The sequence below is a fragment of the Stenella coeruleoalba genome, assembly GCF_951394435.1.
Source record: "Stenella coeruleoalba genome assembly, chromosome: 1".
Classification (NCBI taxonomy): domain Eukaryota; kingdom Metazoa; phylum Chordata; class Mammalia; order Artiodactyla; family Delphinidae; genus Stenella; species Stenella coeruleoalba.
The window spans coordinates 147274912-147292786 of NC_137169.1; the positions used below are offsets into that span (position 1 = coordinate 147274912).

Genomic DNA, 17875 nt, shown 5'->3' on the forward strand with positions numbered 1-17875 from the left:
TCCAGGTGACAGACAACGGAAGGAGCAGGGAGCTGGGAGATACCCATGAGCTCAGATCGCAGCCCTGCCGATGCCCAGCTGTGCCCCTGGGACTGGCAACCTCATCTGCCTGATCCCTAGTCTGCTCGCTGTAAAAGGAGGAAGGTAATATACACCTTACAGAAATTGAATGACGTAACTTATGGAACGTGCCTGGCACAGAACAGATACTTCTGAAATCCTAGCCACTGTTATTTGATTATTGTTGTGCGGCCTGAGACTGCTGGGCGTTTGTAACAGCTGCACCGCCAGCTAATGCACGCTGAATTTTTGTTAACATTATAACTCCCGGCGAATTTCATAAGAAATGTTGCTGAGCTGGATCCCCTCCATCCCATCCTTCGTGCAGCTGACTTTGCAAAACCTCTACTCGGGACTTACATCCTCTTTTACAATACCTGGTCATGGAGTCATACTGAACTATTTTCTGAAATTCCTGAAATCTTATTTCCAAAGTCAGCGTAACAGGTCTGCAAACCACGGTCGGAGGTCAAGCTAATGATCCCCAGCAGTGTGCCACCTGGGACATTCAGGGCACTTCCCGCCAGGCTCACCCGCCTCGACCCTTAGGGCCAGCTCCCTTCCTCTGCAGCTCCTGGTGAGACACTCCTGCCTTCCCCTGGGGATGTGGTACTTGAGGCCAATGGTGACAGATCAGAAAATCTAGGCCAGTGCAGAATGCCAAAGAAAGGATGCCAGGAAGAACCTCTGACCTGCAAGACTGTTCGGCTTCTCAGCGTGAACCAGCAGCCGGCCCACAGTGAGGCGGCAGGCGGCTCTCCGGAGGGAGCGGGCTGATTTTTGATGTGCAGTCTGATACCGCAATGTAAACAGCATCCCAGACGCTGCTCCATATGGCTTTAGCCTGGGATGGAAACTAATTACCGTCCTGTGTATATTTCCAGGTCCGGGCAATAGGGAGTTACTGTCCTGTGCACTCAGTCTCCAGACCACCTCTGAGGTCAAGGCTGCCACATACTAACAAGTTCCTTTCGTGGTTTCATTCCTTCCAGACATCAGCCCCTCCATCCCTGCAAAGGACAGGAAGAGACTGGGGCTCGGGGGAGGGGGGATGTTAGCACAGGCCAGCCCTGAGACCCATCTCTCCAGAAAGGTGCATGGCCCAGTAACGTCACGTGAAGGACCCAACAGTTTAGGGCCTGGAAACTCTGCCCGGATGCCTAGTGGCCGTCTTGGGGTGGGAAGGTGAGCGTGGACCAGGGGCAGACAGGAAGGATGCGAACCCCAAGGGTGCACACCACAGGCTGCCACCCCATATTACAGCCAAGAAGGAAAGAGGGATTTCCACATCACACATCGAGTGTGCAGCAAAGTAGAAGCCCGTGTTTAGCAGGCAGGGCGCCCAAGGCTATGGTGATGTCTGGCCCCGGAACAGTCTGTGCTGCTCGGCGGGGACTTGTGGCCACAGAGCCCCAGCTCCTGCCAGAGTCTGCACAGACTCCCACAGGCCCTCCTGGAACTCCGAAGCATGCTGGTATGCCCAGGTCAGTCCAGCTGAGCCCGGCCGCCTGACTGCGTTCTCCCTCCGTACAACCGTCCACCCTCCCAGCCCTGAGAACAGGCCAGCAGGCCGGGTCTGCTCAGCCAGAACAAAGGCAAAAAGCAGCCGTGTGGCTAGGAAGCGTTGGGCAGGCTCTCCTTTGCTCACTCTCCTTTGGGGTGTGCAAAGCGTGCTGCGGAGACCACCAGCCTCAAGACCTCAACTGGGTCTGCAGTGGAAGAAAGCAACTCCTTATTCTAAGAGAATAAGAAACATCTTCATAAGCATGTGTCCAGCCCGCCACCAGACACAGCACAGGAAAGCAATGAAGGCCAGTGAAATCACGTACAAGTTCAAAGACCTCCCTGGCAGGAAGAGCCACAGCTACACAAAGCGGTGATGTTTCTCATACACATGTATGTCTATTTCATTCTCTCTCTTAAGAGCAATGGTGACTCTAAAAGACACACCGAGAAAGCAGAGGCGTGAGGGGAGGGGAGAGAAGAGATGGAGGCTTCCTCACCTGCAAAGGCTGGGCCTCCCGGGCCTGGGTGACCTCAGCCAGTTTCCACCTCCAAAACAGCATAAAAAGAGGCTGGTCCCCGGTGAGTAACCTGACACCTCTTGCCAAGCTACTGAATAAAATGGATTGTTTTTTAAACTTGAAGCTCTGAGCCCTGGTGACAAAGTGAGGCCTCTCCTGCAACTGAGAAACCTTCTTGGAAAAATAAGTCCTGCTGCCTATTTTGTCATCATCCTTGACAAGTAACTGCACTTTGGGATGAGGTGGCTGAGGCCACTCAGTGAAGGCAAGTTAGCGTCACAACTGGGGGGTGCAGGTGCAGAAGAGGGGCTGCCTCTATCCCTGCCTGTTCTGTGCCAGGTCCTCGGGCCGCACGGTCTCAGTTCATCTTCACAACAGCGCGTGACAGAGGGTTGTCACCCTCACATGGGAAATGAAGAAACCAAGGCTCAAAGAAGTGAAGTCCCTGCCGAGGTCTGGGTTGGAGTGAGGGCGTGGCTTCAGGTGTGGCTGGCCGGAGCCCCCTCTCCAGCAGACCCTCTCACTTCCTCCCCACTCTAGCACAGACCTCCTACTAACCTCAGCATCAAAGAGCCCCCCAGGCCCCATTTTTTCTGCTAGGGGAAGAAGGGCACCAGCAAGCAATACTCCCTTGGTTACCCTCGTCACTTTCACCTAAACAAAGAGAATGGTGGACATTGCAGGTTCAGCATAATACGCTCAGCAACGAGAGCACGGCTGCCTCTAAGTCCTCGTAGTTGCTGTTTATTGAGCATTTATAGTATGTCCAGTCGCTGTGCCAGGCACTTCACACATGACCTCGTTTAAGGCTCACAACCTTACGGCTGGTATTAGCCCCACTGCACGGATGGTGAAACTGAGGGACAGAAAGGTAAAACCTTTCTCTAGGGTCACACAGTCAGGAAGTGGCAGAGCTTAGACTCAAACCCAGGACTGTCCTGACGCCACAACAGGGCTCTCTCCCTGGAAGGGTCTACACAACCCCCAGCCCAGCCACCCCCAGGGCTCTTCCAAAGCTTCAGTCTGAGCAGACACTCACTGAGCAGAAGTCCTTCCCAAGTTTTCCTGACCATGTCCCTCTGGTCGATTGGGGTGGGGATGGGGGTTCTCCCGAGGCCCCATTTTAGCCGTCCAAGCACTACATCCTTTATCTGCTGAGCATCAATTTGTGTGGTGTTCAACGCAGGGCGTTAAGGCTTGCGGAGGGAGGGGCGTGCCCTCTTCCCTTCCAACCTCGCAGAGTCTTTGGATCCAGAATAGTCCCTTTGCTTGACCACTTCTAACAGAGGCAGCAAACCCCTCAAGGCCTTGACTGTCTTCAGTGGCTGTCGCCCAAATTCAATTCCCCTACTCCCTGTTCCACGACACGCACTGAAGCCTCCTGCATTTCCCACGCCAACACTGTTCATTATTTATCAACTCATATTTAATGAATGTGCTCGTTTAATGGCCAGACAACTTGTTCTTGAGTTTCACAAATCTCAAGTCTGTCTGTTGGCATCCGCTCTGCCTTAGAGGGTACATCCCCAAGGACAGGGAAAACACCAATTAAGCAATTCTCCGAAGCACAGGTATCTGCAGACAGAGGCGGTGGATAAATGCCTGCTGCTTGGCAGCCATGGGGGTGCCACGTCCGCCTCTCAACGTGGGCAGCCACCAGAAGGGAGGTCCAGCCCTGTGAAAGGGTTTCGGGATCTAGCCCAGGGCCCGGCCATACTTAGGAAGTGCCCAGGAAACAGCTGCTGAATGTAATGTCTGCTTTAAAAAAACCCAAGACTGCCGAATTCCTCCCTTTCACTTTCCAGGACACGGAAGGGAAAACCACAACTCGGTATTGGAAAAATCAATGCTCCCTCGGACTCTGGATGGAGCGGAGTCTGCTCTCAATTATCCAGGAGCTGACAGACCTGCTCCAGGAACACCAGACCCCTGCTCTGTGGCCCCTCCTCGCTCCCTCCAGCCTTTCCTCAGGTCCATCCCATTCGCATCTCCAAGGACCAGTTAGCAAACCACAGGGGCATGAGGCTTCGTCCACAGTCAGCACTGGCTTCGATGGTCCCTTGGGCAGGAGGCGGCGCTACTGAGCAGCTGCCGTGTGGAAATAGGATGTAATTCCGAACGTCTACTCATCCCTGCTCCCCGGGCCCACTGCCACGCCCACGTCAGAACTGGCTCTGCTGTGGACATAGAGGTTGTTTCTGACAGAGTCCTTAGCCATTTCTCTTTCAGCAACACAGATGTGGGACTATCTTGCACTGGTGCAGTGATTGCCCTGGTCCATCCTCTTCTGGGAAAGCTTTAAAAACAACGTCACAGTTGTACACCTGAAACTAATATAATATTATAAGGCAATATTACACGTCAATTACAAAAATAAAATAGATCACTGTTTATTAAAAAACAACAAGTATACTTAGAGTGTGCATGACAGAAATAAACAGATGAGTACTGTAGAAATCAAGAGAAAATCTGGGGGAAAAAGGCAACATCATAGTACGCGTGAAAAAAAAATTTAAGCAGGAAAGAATACACTCTCAAAATGACTCTACAAACACGATCTCATTTAAGACTCACAAAGTCCACATGATGTAGGAAGATTATCGATGCACCCATTTTACAGATGAGGACACCAAAGCCCAAAGAGGCCAAGCACCGAATCTGAGAGTCCTAGTCTTTCCAGCACACTGCACTCCTAGAGTATGCCCAGGAAAGTTCTCAGAGAAGGTCTTACATGTCCTAAATTACTTGGAATTAGCAAGATGCTGAATACTAATGAGTACTTAAATGCTGTGACAATGATGATGACAATGGTGAAGAGGAGGAAAAGGTTTCAATGGCCTCATACAGACTAAAATATCAATTATAACGCATTCAAAATGTCCCCTACGTTAGCATATTTTTGTATCCGTAAGGATTTTTCAGTAGTTTCTCAAACCAGTGTCTTCCCAACCTCCCAGTTTGAACATACAGCAACCAATTTTCCTACCCTTGGCTCAGCAACCTGGGTCTCAGGATCTGCTGTTCCAACAAAACCTCCTAGCCATTTCTTAAGTTACTGGCTGCGGCTGGATTTTCCACTTGACATTGTTAATAGATTAAACTGTTTATCTCATTGTCATACACAGGCCTTTTCAGTTTCCTGCTAATAGATTCAGGTTAGATAAGGATTACAGAAGTGATACTCCCTGAGTTCCTCTCCATACCCCAGCCGGTCTCCTTTCCCCATAGTTATGAGATGTATTGTATTAAACCTACTCTCCAGATAGCTAACTTGCAAAAAGAAAATCTTACACACCCATGTATAGCAGAGGATTAGCCAAACACCAGCTCCTGCACGACTGTGGAAGAAGCACTTAACACAAGATCCTGCTGAATTATACATTTTACGACCCAGTCATCAATTACCATAGAGAAGAAGAAAACAAATTGAGCTGAGCCTGGAAAGAATGTCAGTGCAATTGGAAAAACACTCGCTGGGAACCGCCTGGGGGTGCAGGGACCTCCCCGGTAACTGCCGGGGTCCCACCAACTCTCAGCATACCAAGAGAAGTTGCCAGGTGAGCCGGTGGATGGCAAATCCCTCCGTCCCGGGGCACACGGAAGACTCCCCATAGTGAATGAAAATATTAAGCACTGCTAATATAAAATGTATTACAGCTTCTTCTTGGAAGAACAATAAACAATCAGTTTATTTCTCCTGATTAAATGGAATGGGGGGGCAGGATGCAGAGGACCCATTAAGAAGGGTAAAGAAAGAAAACAACTGTCACAGCCCCCAAAGCCCAAGGCCAAAGTACCTCATTCCTGCCCTCCGGATGCATTAAGACCAATTTTATAAACATGAGCGAATGGACCAGACCACCCTTTCGGCAAGCTCTCCAAGGACAGAGTCTTACCGGGCCTCACAATACATACATCATCTCTGGGTTAGGCGAACCCTAATCTTAGTCACCAGGTCAATGGAAATGATCTCAATGTCTTTGTCTGAGATGCTGTATCATTTTATTTTCCCTTTCTACCCAGAATCTTACCACAAAGTTAAAATGCTAGATTCACAGGATAACAGTGACCTTCAAGAGGGTGGAGTCTCTTCAGTTGAATACTGGTTACCACCAGGTCGAATGAGAAGTTTTTTCCTACTCATTCTGAGATGGGAAAATAAAAACATAAAAAACAACAAGTATACTTAGAGTGTACAACAAGTATACTCCCCCTCCACGCTCCCCCCACCCCATCAAATCATACATACATATGAACTGCAGAGGTTCATCCCGCTTTTGCTTACTGTCTGGAAAATTCGTTGGGTCCCTTGGAAGAAATTCTTGGTAGCAACTCTAGGATTTTGTTGAGGTGCCACTTTCACCACTTTTACTGTCTGCAGCTCCTACTTTTGGTTACTTATAAAACTTATCAGCTGGTTTGGAGCAAAATAGAAATACACATTTCAGGAAATAAAACATGTAGTATTGACTAGCGGCCTGAAGAGATACCTTTTGTTGAATGGGTTTCCATAAAGTGATATCAAGTAAATAAAATGCCCAAGTAAAGCTCAATGGAGGGGAAAGATCAGATCTCTAGGAGTGAATTCTTTTTTTTTGCGTTTTTTTTTTTTTTTTTTTTTTTTTTGCGGTACGCAGGCCTCTCGCTGTTGTGGCCTCTCACGCTGTGGAGCACAGGCTCCGGACACACAGGCTCAGCAGCCATGGCTCACGGGCCCAGCCGCTCCGCGGCATGTGGGATCTTCCCAGACGGGGAAACGAACCCATGTCCCCTGCATCGGCAGGCGGACTCTCAACCACTGCGCCACCAGGGAAGCCCTAGGAGTGAATTCTTAATGGAACTGCTGAGAAACACACCAGACAAGTTAGTCAAAAGCCTGCGCGTCTTGGCTTACCAGGGAAATGATGATCATAAATCATTCCTCATCAGAGAAAGCCTGGAGGGCCCTGCCTTCCCATGCAGAGCGGTCTTCCCTGCACACACACTGTGAGAAGGTATCGTCACTGACCTTGTTCCCTGAGGCTTGTATTGGTCTTTGAGCCCCAGCCCCATAACTGAACCAAAGGAAACTACACTAGGAAACAGAGACAGAGGGTAAGACCAGCCTTCTTCTCAATGTTCCATGAAATACACTTCAGGAAGCTGTTGTGGTCCCACAATAGCGTGTGAATTCACGGGTAGCCTGCGAATACCGGTCTTTGAGAAATCCATTTCATTGCAGCCTTATTGGGTGAGGCAGAATCATCTTCCAGGACGGTACTGGGTGAAAGTGGCACCTCAACAAAATCCCAGAGTTGCTACCAAGCATTTCTTCCCAGGGACCCCGTGAATTTTCCAGACAGACACTGCCTCACCAGTACTTAAGATGTCTCCTAATTCCACCTCCACTAACATTGATTGAGCCTGTGCCATGTGCCAGGAGCCATCCGAGGCACGTTTAGAACACTGCGTCCCTGAACTCTCATCCCCCACCCCGTGAGGTCATGCCTCCTCTCTCCATTTTTCAGAGGGCTTGCAGGCCACGTGCAGACTGGGATTTCACCCAGGTCTCCTAAACCCCAGTCTGGCACCCCTACTCCTATGGCAGGAAGGTCACAGGAATAAGCAATGAGCCTGCCTTAATTGTTCTTTTTTCCCTTTTTCTGTTCCTCCTCTCCCGGATGACTCGACAGTTCTTTTATGGGTAGATAATGCCGCAGAGCTACTGTCTATCATTCATTCATTCATCCATTCCTTTAACAAACATTTTAAAAACACGTCCTATGTTTAAAGCCAAGGTGGATCGCCCCAGGTGAGTAAGGACTTTATCCACTAATGAAGTTTTTTAAGGGAAAAGAAAAATGTAAACATGACTGTATTGAATACGCTCTGGCCTCGCTTTCCTCACCTGTAAAATGTGGGTATTGGAGAAAATGAGTTCTAAAACCTCTCCCAGACTCAGATTTATATTATGATACTTATGTAGGTTACAGAAAAGAAATTGTTATTTTTTAAATTCTAAGAACAGAGGCCTAATTCCCTAATGAGATCATATTTATATCTATAGTGTCTTTTAGCCCAGGAGACCTGAATTGTCTTTAAAATAATAATACATCCCTGGAAAAATGAACGACCAGGTGTCTTGGGGGAACCACAACGAGATAGTTGATGGCAGAACTACAGTAAGTCATGTCTGACTACAGGATCATGGGACCAGGTTGGACCAGATTCTTCCAGACCCCCAGGGTGGCCTCCACAGTCTAGCAGACTGGACCCATCGGTCTGAGGGAATGCTACAATGCTGAGTGTTTCCATGTTGTTGGGGCCACCTGTAGTACCACACTCCTTAGTTAACTAAGATAACAGTATGCAACCACAGGAGGGCACACAGTCTCAAGAGAACCGGACATACAAAATCCCAAATATTCCAATGAGACAATGGAGGTTGGCACTCTAACTGGCTTTTCACGTTACAAGAGAGTTCACAGTTGGGTTTGTTGCGATTTGTAAACAATGAGCTCCCAATTCATGAAAAATACATCATTCACAACGTCAATTCCACCCAGTCAGGAAAAAATCATTGCAAGGCACATTTGTCACCGACTGGAGGGAACAATGTGTATAGCTTACAATGCCAAGATCTCGTCTCTTATCAAAACCCATAGACCAGGACTTCCCTGGTGGTCCAGTGAATAAGACTCCACGCTCCCAATGCAGGGGCCCCAGGTTCGATTCCTGGTCGTGGAACTAGATCCAGCATGCATGCTGCAACTAAGAGTTGTCATGCCACAACTGAAGATCCCGAGTGCCGCAACTAAGACCTGGTGCAACCTAAATAAATTAAAAATATATATATATATAGATCCTTCCATGCTGACAGTGTGTCCACAACACAATTTAGAAGAGTTCGTGAGTTAATCCTGAATCACTGATGACCTGAAGTCTACAAGTTTTTTCAATCAAGATATAAAACTCTTACCATTAAATATTTTAAAATTCTGCCTTTAGACAACTACATTGAAACCCGACAAAATAAAATAAGCCTAAACAATGTTATCAGTGCTCCCAGGAATATAAATAAACTACAGAGAACTCATCTAATCTGTAACTACATTTAACTGGCATGTGCCACCAAAATCAGAAAAGTAGCTCGGTAGCAATTTGGCGCTAAAAAGCAAAGTTCTGAAAATGCTTTCTGTAACACCTGAAATACATTTCTCTAAAAGCAGAAGCCGTCCAGTTTAATATGTTTTTTCTTGTTAAACCTAAAAGCCTGGTAAATCTTGAGCTGTGTTTTTGTGATGCCTCAACACCAATCTCTCTTTTTCTCTATGCCCCACCTTTATTTGAAAGGATTCAAGCTGGATGAATTACTTTTATCTTTGATAAAACGAGGTCTTTGAAGTGACGTTTTGGCTCTGCAGAGGCAAAGCCTCAGTTTCCAAACTGAACTATCTGAGGAGGCCGAAGCCCTCAGAGAACAATGCATTTTTCACTTGTCAGGTTAATGTGCTGGCATCCTACCAGCACAGCCTCTAATATCAATCAGTCTAACCATTAACGAGAATCTTGGGTATTGTACTCATTTATTTTGATGATACTTTTTCAATGTGAAATTACAAAGAACCATTCTTCCAGTTAAGAGAGATGAGAGGCAGATAATTAATGGATCTCAAGGAAAAGCACACAATTAAATGTGCCCAGTTTCGGCCTCGACTGCCCAAGGTCCACACCAAAGAAATCTTGTCACATTTCCAGACACCATGATACGTACTTCACATACAGCAGGTTTTGAATCAAATGTCTGGAATTACATAGTCACAGAGAGTTAGAACTCTACAGGCCCCCATGAGCTCGCCCTCACGCAGAATGCATATTTTAAAAGGAGGAATCTGAGCCAGAGCTGCAGCCCTTGGGTCCCTTTGCCCCTCTGAGTCTTGGTTTCCTCCTTCTTAAACAGATCAGGGTAACACCCAGAACCTCACATAAATGACTAGGGGTCCTCCCAGATCTGAAAAGTCCTGAAGCCTTTCCAGAAAGATCCTGGCTGCACACCTGAGGGGGAAGGGTGCCCCATCTTAAGAAAACAGCATATGCAACCCGAACTCGTGACCCGATAAATCTGGACCTTCCATATTCTCTTCCAGATAAGAATTTCCCACTTAAAAGTACTTACCACCATATTCTTCTTTTTGTTTTTTAAGTAAGTATCCCTCTAAGGCTTTTAAATTTTAATTGGGTTTACCCTCAGATAAAAATTTCACACTTTTAAAAACCACATAAAACCATTTTAAACTGCTCGAATTTTTTTACCATATATATTAGTTAGTTTTTTACTTTAAAAAAGGCAACAAAACTAGTCAACACACAAAAAACTAAAGGAAACAAAATTCCAATGGCCCTGAAAAAATAGTGAGCACCAAGAAGGCAAGGATTTTGTATTATAATTCCTTAAATGTCCCCCAGGTAACTAGACCAGCGTTTTGTTTTGGTTTTTGTACACATGATTGATAGTACAACTTTGGACTAAATCAAGAAAACCTATTTTTGGAAGATGCATGCTTATTTTAATTTAGCACTTTAAACCTGGTGTTTCAATGGCCCAGTTACTTTTAAATGGCATAACACAGGGAGGTCAAGAACTGTTGATTAATTTCTAGTTGTCTTAAAGAACAAGAGAGAACACCCTTCTTCCTCAGTGCAATTCGCTTCTGTTCAGATCTCAGAAAACCGTAAATGTGAACACGCCTGAATTTAAGCCATTGAACGCAAAGCGCGTGATACAACTACTTGTGAGCAAATTTCAAGCGCCTGCCCCTTTACAAACAGACACAGAGGAGCAAAAACTCTGGAACACTATTTCAGAGACAGGCACATCTGAAGCCTGAGCTGTAGGAAAGGCCTGAAGCACTTTGCATACAGCTCCTACTCATGGAAGCAAATGAGCAGAGGCGCTTCTCAACACATTCCCTTTCAGTAAAAAGGCCTCTGCGAATTTGCATAATCTAAATGGCTAAATAAGTTTCAGAGTGCATTTCCAAACAACCTGCTTTGCACTTTGTTTTTTAACTACAGGGACATCTTCGAATTCCCCTACACTGGCGCTGGGACTTCTCACAGTGATGAGCTGGCAGGGAGGCCACACAGCAGGAGAGCTAACCCAGCAGCCAGGCTCCAGGCTTTGCGGGGCTGTCACCTCTGCCGCGCACCTCGTCACACAGTCATGCCTCCGCAGAAGCAAAGAACCGCCCGCGCACACGAGGCATGAAAGGTCTAACTCTGCTCAAAGACACAGCAGCACACTAAAAAAGTGTTCTCAGTATGGGTCTGAAGGTCAGGGGTTGGTTGTGTGACCGGAGGCTGAACATGCAATTTCCAACCTGTGTGTGTGAACGGGCTGCTGGGAGTGTATGTGTGAGGGTGCGTACGGGTGAGGACGGGGGCCCCTGAGTGCGGTGCTGCAGCGTAGACAGAAGCAGCACAGTCCGAGGAGAGGACCGAGTATCGATACTGTAGAGCCTCAAACAGCGCCGGCTGGGGTTTTATCTATAAAACACTGAACAGCCAAGCCAAAAGGCCCCGTCAATCAAGTTGTCTGGCCTTCTGTAGACAAAATATCAGTCTCAGGTACTCAAGTGATTTTTGACTCAAGGAGCAGATGTTTTGGTGTCACAGATAAGGCTCCGCCGCAACAATCTGTATGTGAAAAAGAAAACTGAGCGTATCGTGCAAGCAATCAACCAAAAGCTCAAAAGTCCCTAGGATCCCATAATTTCCAGTTGGTTACCCACCCTTCCCCCACAGACACTCCCTATCAGCCGCACATGACCAGAGAGCGAGGCTGGCAGGGACTTTTTCCCTGGCCCTTCTCTGTGGGTGTCTGAAACCTTGTTTAAAGAAGGGAGGTAGGCTGGACCACAGGCAGGCCTCGTTGCCACCTCTGGACCTGTTCGCTACCTTGACACCACTCAACCCTCTGGTTTCTCAGCTGGCATCCCTCTGGCAAATGAAAAAAAGAAAATTGTCATCTATCATTATTTATCTCCCCTTTAACTCACTTCCAGACAAGAGCCCTTTTCAAACATCGGGACACACAAAATACTTTGAGAGCCAGCCAGTAGGAGCTGCTAATCCACCACTAGAAAGGGCAAATGGAAAGTTGGAGAACAAGTTAAAACAACTTGGCTATGCTGGCTACGCGCCAGGGTATAAAAAGCCAAAGGGAGGACTGGAACAGAGGACCATCTCATAGACCTTTAATTGTGGGCAAGAAGGCCGAGAAACCTGAGCCATTCCTTCAGTGAGAAGCATTTTCCACCTGCCCTTCACCACCATCCGTCCCCTTCCAGGTGGACCATCCCTCCTCTAAAGGTGGTGTGCCCGTGCCAGATGCCCTGTGCTGGCCACAAAATGCCAGGCTGATTGGGGCCAGATTCTGCGTACATATTTGCCTCCCCATCATCAGCAGAAGGCAGAGTCTCATGAAAAGAAATGCCTGGTCTACAAAGATTCAGACTGTGATTTCTGAAGTGGGAGTATGACAGACACATGCCTTGGAGTCCAGAATAACTTAGAGCAGCATGTAGAGTAGAAATATAAAGTTCTCAGTTGCTGTGGTTTAAGTTATTGAGGTACAGCGAATAGTACTTGATATTCAAGATTAAATCGGAAGACTACCTACTACAATAAAATGCAGACTTTCGCCCAAGGTAGCACAAGAACCCCTTACACGCCGAACTAGGAAATTCCCCAGACTCTGGAAAAGCTAAGAGAAAGTCCAGACCTTTTCAGAAGTGCTAGCTTCAACTCTTACATCTTTCATACGATGCTCTGATCCTCCTAAGAGTGAAAACAGCCTAGGACTGAGATGAACTGTGTACAGAAATAAACCCGTCTACCGCCATAGCCAGAACAAGATGTCAGTGTGCTGAATCACAACAGATGCACTTGAAAACGTACTTGAAATGTACCTGTACCAGCCAATGAGCATATCCATGAGGACATATCTACCCTAGGGATATCACCCAGATGCAATTCAACCTAATGTAATGTAATATCCTGTTATTAAAGAAACTATCTGATTAGCTCAAAGCCTAGTTTTCATTTTAATTCATACATCGAACTGTATCTTCTGCTGGCCCCACAAATATTGCAATGTCCTGACAATTTCCTAAGGCTAGGTGATTGTTCACCCAAAAGACCGGCCAATGCCACATCTGCAGGTTTCAGGGCCCTGTTCCAGAATCACGTCACTCATTTTCCTAGCCTATTAGTAGAGTCTGAGTTAATTCGATGACATCCTTGTCAGTTCTCCTCTGCCTAAATGAATCACAGAATTAAGTGTTTCACCTGATCAGACAAAAGCTACACTCAGCAGCTCTGTTCACTATCTTTGGAGATTCACCAGGAAGCTTTATGGTAACACTCATGAATATTATCTTCCCCAAAAATGAGTGGTGACCTACCAGAGATACCTTAAAAAATGTCTTTTAAGATGTACATGGAAATAACAACAGAAATGACTCCGGTTCACTGTCCAAGCTACAAAGTGCATGGCCAGTGCCTAGGTACTTCCCCAGCAAACACACCTGGAGAGGATTATAAGTTGTGACTGCCCCAGGGCCCTGGTCAGAGTCTTTCTGACTCAGTAGAAGGTAAGAAAAAGGGACACGTGGGCATGAAAGCAGCACAAGTTCTAGAAAAATCTCAGGGCAAGACCTACCACTCTGGGCTTCTGCTGGTCCAGGGTATGCAGGAAGGCAGAGTTGGGGTCCAGGCAGCGCTCAGGGTCACTGGAGATGTCCTCCTCCGAGTCCTCATAGGAGGAGGAGAAGCCAGTGGAAGACGCAGAGGAAGAGGACAGTTTCCTCAGCGGCAGGCCGCCCAGAGGGCTTCCCTGCACCTCCTCCAAGGCACCATCCTCCTGGGCACCCATGTCTGTAATGATGACGGCAGGGATATTGCTTCGGCTGCAGGCCTCTCCCCCGGAAGGCTTGTCCTTCTGATCTGGGGAGAGCTGCTCTGGGCTGGGGTGAGCATCTCTGCCCTGAGGCTGGCTTCCCCAAGTCCCCTCGGATTGTACCCCTGTGACACACGTCCAGGCCAGACCCGCTTCTTCCATGGAGCCCAGCCAAACCCTGGAGCTCCCAGGCTGCACACCCACCCTGTCCCCAGGAAGGCACTGAGGTTCTTTCAGATCTTTTGCTTCCCAACAGGGCAAAGGCTCCAGCATTCCGCCAGAGGGAATCCCCGCCTCCAATTCCCCCGGGCCTGGCTGTGCTGAGCTGCTGCCCCCAAGCAAGCCCAGCGACGCAGACCCTTCATCCACTCTGTTGGAGCGCGGCCGTGCCTCCCTGGCCACTAGGGCCCCACTCTGGGTCCCCTCGGAGCCTACTGAGCCCCAGTCTCTGGGCTGCCTGAACCAGCCCGGGGCCTCAGAGGAGTCCGCTGGACTCTGCGCGTTCACAGTCCTCTCCTCTGGCCTTTTGTCCGCTTCAGGCGCCCCGGAGCCCGGCATGCCACCGGGCAGATTTCCTCTCCCCACCTTCCCAGGGGGCTCTCCACTGCGGGGCCCGCCCCTTTCTGGGGCCGGACTTGTCTCACTGCCCAAAGACTGCCCCTGACTCTTGGACAGGGCCTCTCGAGGGTACACACCCCCAAGCTCGCGGGCCCTCTCAGACAGCTCAGTGAGGGCTGGGTCCTGTGGATGGTGTGGCCCAGTGGATGTGGCTCTCGCTGCCACTTCTGCGGCCATCGTTATGTTCACTCCGACCAGCCCCAACGGGGGAGCTTGGTAATTCTGAGTTCCCAAAGGAGGAGAAACCCCCTTGTCAACTTCCATAGCAATGGGTGAGCCACAGTGGCGTCCGGCCGGGACCGGCTTTCTCATTTTCACCGAAGCGCCTGGACCCTGAGCCCCTGATCCTGCCGGGGCAGCAGGGCCGGGGAAAGGTGCTACTCCCTCTTTGTCTTTCGAGAGGCGTTGGCTGGGCGTCCCTCCTCTTCTCCGGGAGTCGGCCTCTGAAGTCTCCGGACATTGTTCCCCCCAGGACTTTGTCCTCCGCCCCTCACTCGGAGCCAGGACCCTTCCTCGGGGCTGACTGATGCTGCGGAAGGGGCACGGGGAGGGCGATCGAGCCCTGCCCAAACGCGGGCTGCGGGGCGCTTGAGCGGCGGAGCTCTGCGCCTGGATGTGTGCCTCGAACATGCCCACTTTCTGGTTCACCTGCACGTTCTGCAGCTCGCGCTGTAGGATTCGAAGCTTCCTTTTGGCCTCCTCCGGCCCCGGAGGGGAGAGGGTACCGGTGGTCACCACCTGCTGCCCGTCGCCTCTTAGGCGACCCGCCCAACTCGGGCTGCCCACGCTGCTGCCGCTGCCGCTGCTACTATTCAGCCTGCGCCGGCCACTCCGCCAGCCCAGGGGGCTCCCGGGCTCCCCCGGCGACGACTCGGCTGCGGGGAAGAGGAAAGAGGAGCCACTCCCGGGGCTGAAAACGCTGCCGGGGCTCAACACGGCCCTCCTCGGCGGCGGGGGCGTCTCGCTGCTGCTGGGCCGAGGGCCGCCGCCGCTCTTCACCTGGTTGGCGCTATTCATGATCACCAGGCTGTTGAGTGCATAGCAGTACATAGCCATAGTACTGGGTCCGCCGCGCTGCCCGCCGCCGCCGCTCCTGTTCCGGCTCCGCCGCCGGCGCCTCCTCCTCCCGAGGCTCTCGGCTCCCGGCTCAGCCCCAGAGGCCCGGCGGCCGCGGCTCCGCGCGCGGATGGGGTGGCATGGCCTGGGCGTTGGGCGGGGGGCAAGACCGCGGGCTCAGCCCCCACCGAGTTCCGTAAACAACAGCGCCGCTGTGGAGACACAAGGAGAAAAGTCAGGACCCTAGAGGGCGGGTGCGGGGGACGGCTAGGGGACTAGGACTGGGATTGGGATCCCCCAATCTGTCGGGGATCGGTGCCACTGGACATCTTATCTACAGGGGCTGTGCGGCACGGCGAGGACACAAACCCCGGGGGCCCTCGGTCGCCAGCTAGGTTGTGGGTGTGTTTTCCGAGTGCGCTCCCACCCTTCGCCCCAGACTGTGATGCGCTTGAAGGTCCCTTCAAATTCCAAATTCTAAGAGTTGCCTCCAGAGCCGCGCGGACGGGCGGGGGACTGTACAACCACTTGATTGCTAAGCGGGCTATGTGCGGGGCGCGGCAGATTCCGAGCTCTCCGAGAGTGAGGACACCCCCTCCACCGTTTCTGGGTCCCCTCGGCTTTGCAAACACTGGTTGCATCGGGTATAACGGGGCAGCTCCCCCCACCCGCCTTGGGCTTCAGGATCTCCTCGCTCCACCCTCTCTGGCCATCAGGGACCGACTCGGAGGGAACCTGAGCTGGACCTGCCTTCCCCGGTCGCTGCCTGAGCCCGGATCTAGGAAGACCCCCTGCGTGCCTGCCTTTTACCTTCCTGACCCTGGCCTTGGTGCTGTGTCCCTCGGCCTACGACGGCCTGGGCGCGCGGCGGGGCCGCAGCCTAGGCATTTTTCAGCACTGGCTTTGTCGCCAGTCCCCAAACAAGTGTGTATTGTGAGTGTGGGTGCGTCTGCGCGCGCCCGGGGCCGAGGCGCTGCTCGTCCCCTGTACCGGAACCAATACACGCCGCCCCCCCGCACGCTGTCGCCCCCCGCGTAGGGGTGTGTGTGTGTGTGTGTGTGTGTGTGTGTGTGTACGCGCGCGGACAGCGAGTCCGCACTCCGCACACCCTGTGCCGGAGGACGCGGCTGCCTCTGCGGGCTCCGGGACCCTTGCCCACTCGGAAGGACTCCAGGGTGTGCATGGCTGCAGCCAGGCGGAAGCCCGGGCTCTGCAAACCTCCCGGGGCCCCGCTCTAAGCCCGGAGGCGGCGCGGCCGAGTGCAGGGCTTCTCCGCATCCTGGGCAGCCTCGCCCGGCGCCAAGCCGGCTGCCCGGCGGCCGGAGCCCGTGGACGCCTGCAGCGCGCCGAGGTAGGCGGCGGGGAGTCAGCGGCCCGGAAGGCGAGCACGGGAAACGCCGAAAACTCGCTTCTCCCACGCCACCCTCCCCAATCAAACCCCCTTGCCCGTCTCCCTGGCCCACCTCTCTGCGCCTTTTCAGAACCCGGAACCCTCAGATTCGCTCCAGAGCAGAGAGAGAGGGGAAAGAGGGTTCGGAGGCGAGAACCATTAAAAAGCCGCCAAACTTACCTACAATTGCTCAAGATTCCCGCGTCCTGTGCAGACTACATGGCCCGGGGAAGCAGACCTCGAAGGAGAAAGATGGCTTTAAAAGTAAAAAAGCTCGTAAATGGTTTCCTCACTTCTTTTGGAAGACAAAAAAAAAGGGGGGAATGGGAAAAAAGAGGGAAAGCTCCTTGGCCGGGGCGGGAGATCCGGGCGGTGGCGACGCCGGCCGGCCCTGCACGCCCTTGTGGGCTGTTGAGATACTACCCCTGTCAGTGTCTGCTCCCTGCTACTTCAGTGTTTGTTCAATGTGCGATTAAAAAAAAAAAGTTGGGGCGGGGGGGTTTGGGGTGGAGGAGGGAGGAGGGAGAAAGGCGGGGGCTTGGGGGAGGAAAGCAGGAAGGAAGTTGTGAGCCTGTCTGGGGTTGAACTCAGCGGAACAAGTTTTTCTTTTCTTCTTTTTTTTCTATTGCTTGGCAAGACCGAGGGAGGGAAACACTTAAAAAAAAAAGTTTCCATTGTTAGCTAACAACCAAAAAAAAAAAAAAAACCTTTTAACTTCTGCGGGTTAAAGATATACGATCCATTTTCCACACCCTCCAGTGAGCCTCGCTGACGGCTAGCTTTATGAAA

General features: G+C 50.8%; 1 protein-coding gene across 3 annotated transcripts in view; it reads right to left on the reverse strand.

Annotated features, from left to right (window-relative positions):
- ITPKB (inositol-trisphosphate 3-kinase B) overlaps window positions 1-17540 on the reverse strand; it is a 97143-nt gene extending 79603 nt beyond the window's left edge. Inside the window, exons 1-3 of one of the 3 annotated variants that reach the window (XM_079912169.1) lie at window positions 17267-17540; window positions 13786-15908; window positions 6311-6498 (exon numbers count right to left, since the gene is read on the reverse strand). In XM_079912169.1, the coding sequence (XP_079768295.1) occupies window positions 6469-6498; window positions 13786-15696 (1941 nt within the window). In that variant the 5' untranslated portion in view covers window positions 15697-15908; window positions 17267-17540 and the 3' untranslated portion in view covers window positions 6311-6468. Of the gene's footprint in view, window positions 1-6310; window positions 6499-13785; window positions 15909-16506; window positions 16648-17266 lie in introns of those variants that run through there. The other 2 variants (XM_079912167.1, XM_079912168.1) reach the window with 2 other exon arrangements.
- Between the last annotated feature and the right edge of the window lie 335 nt (window positions 17541-17875).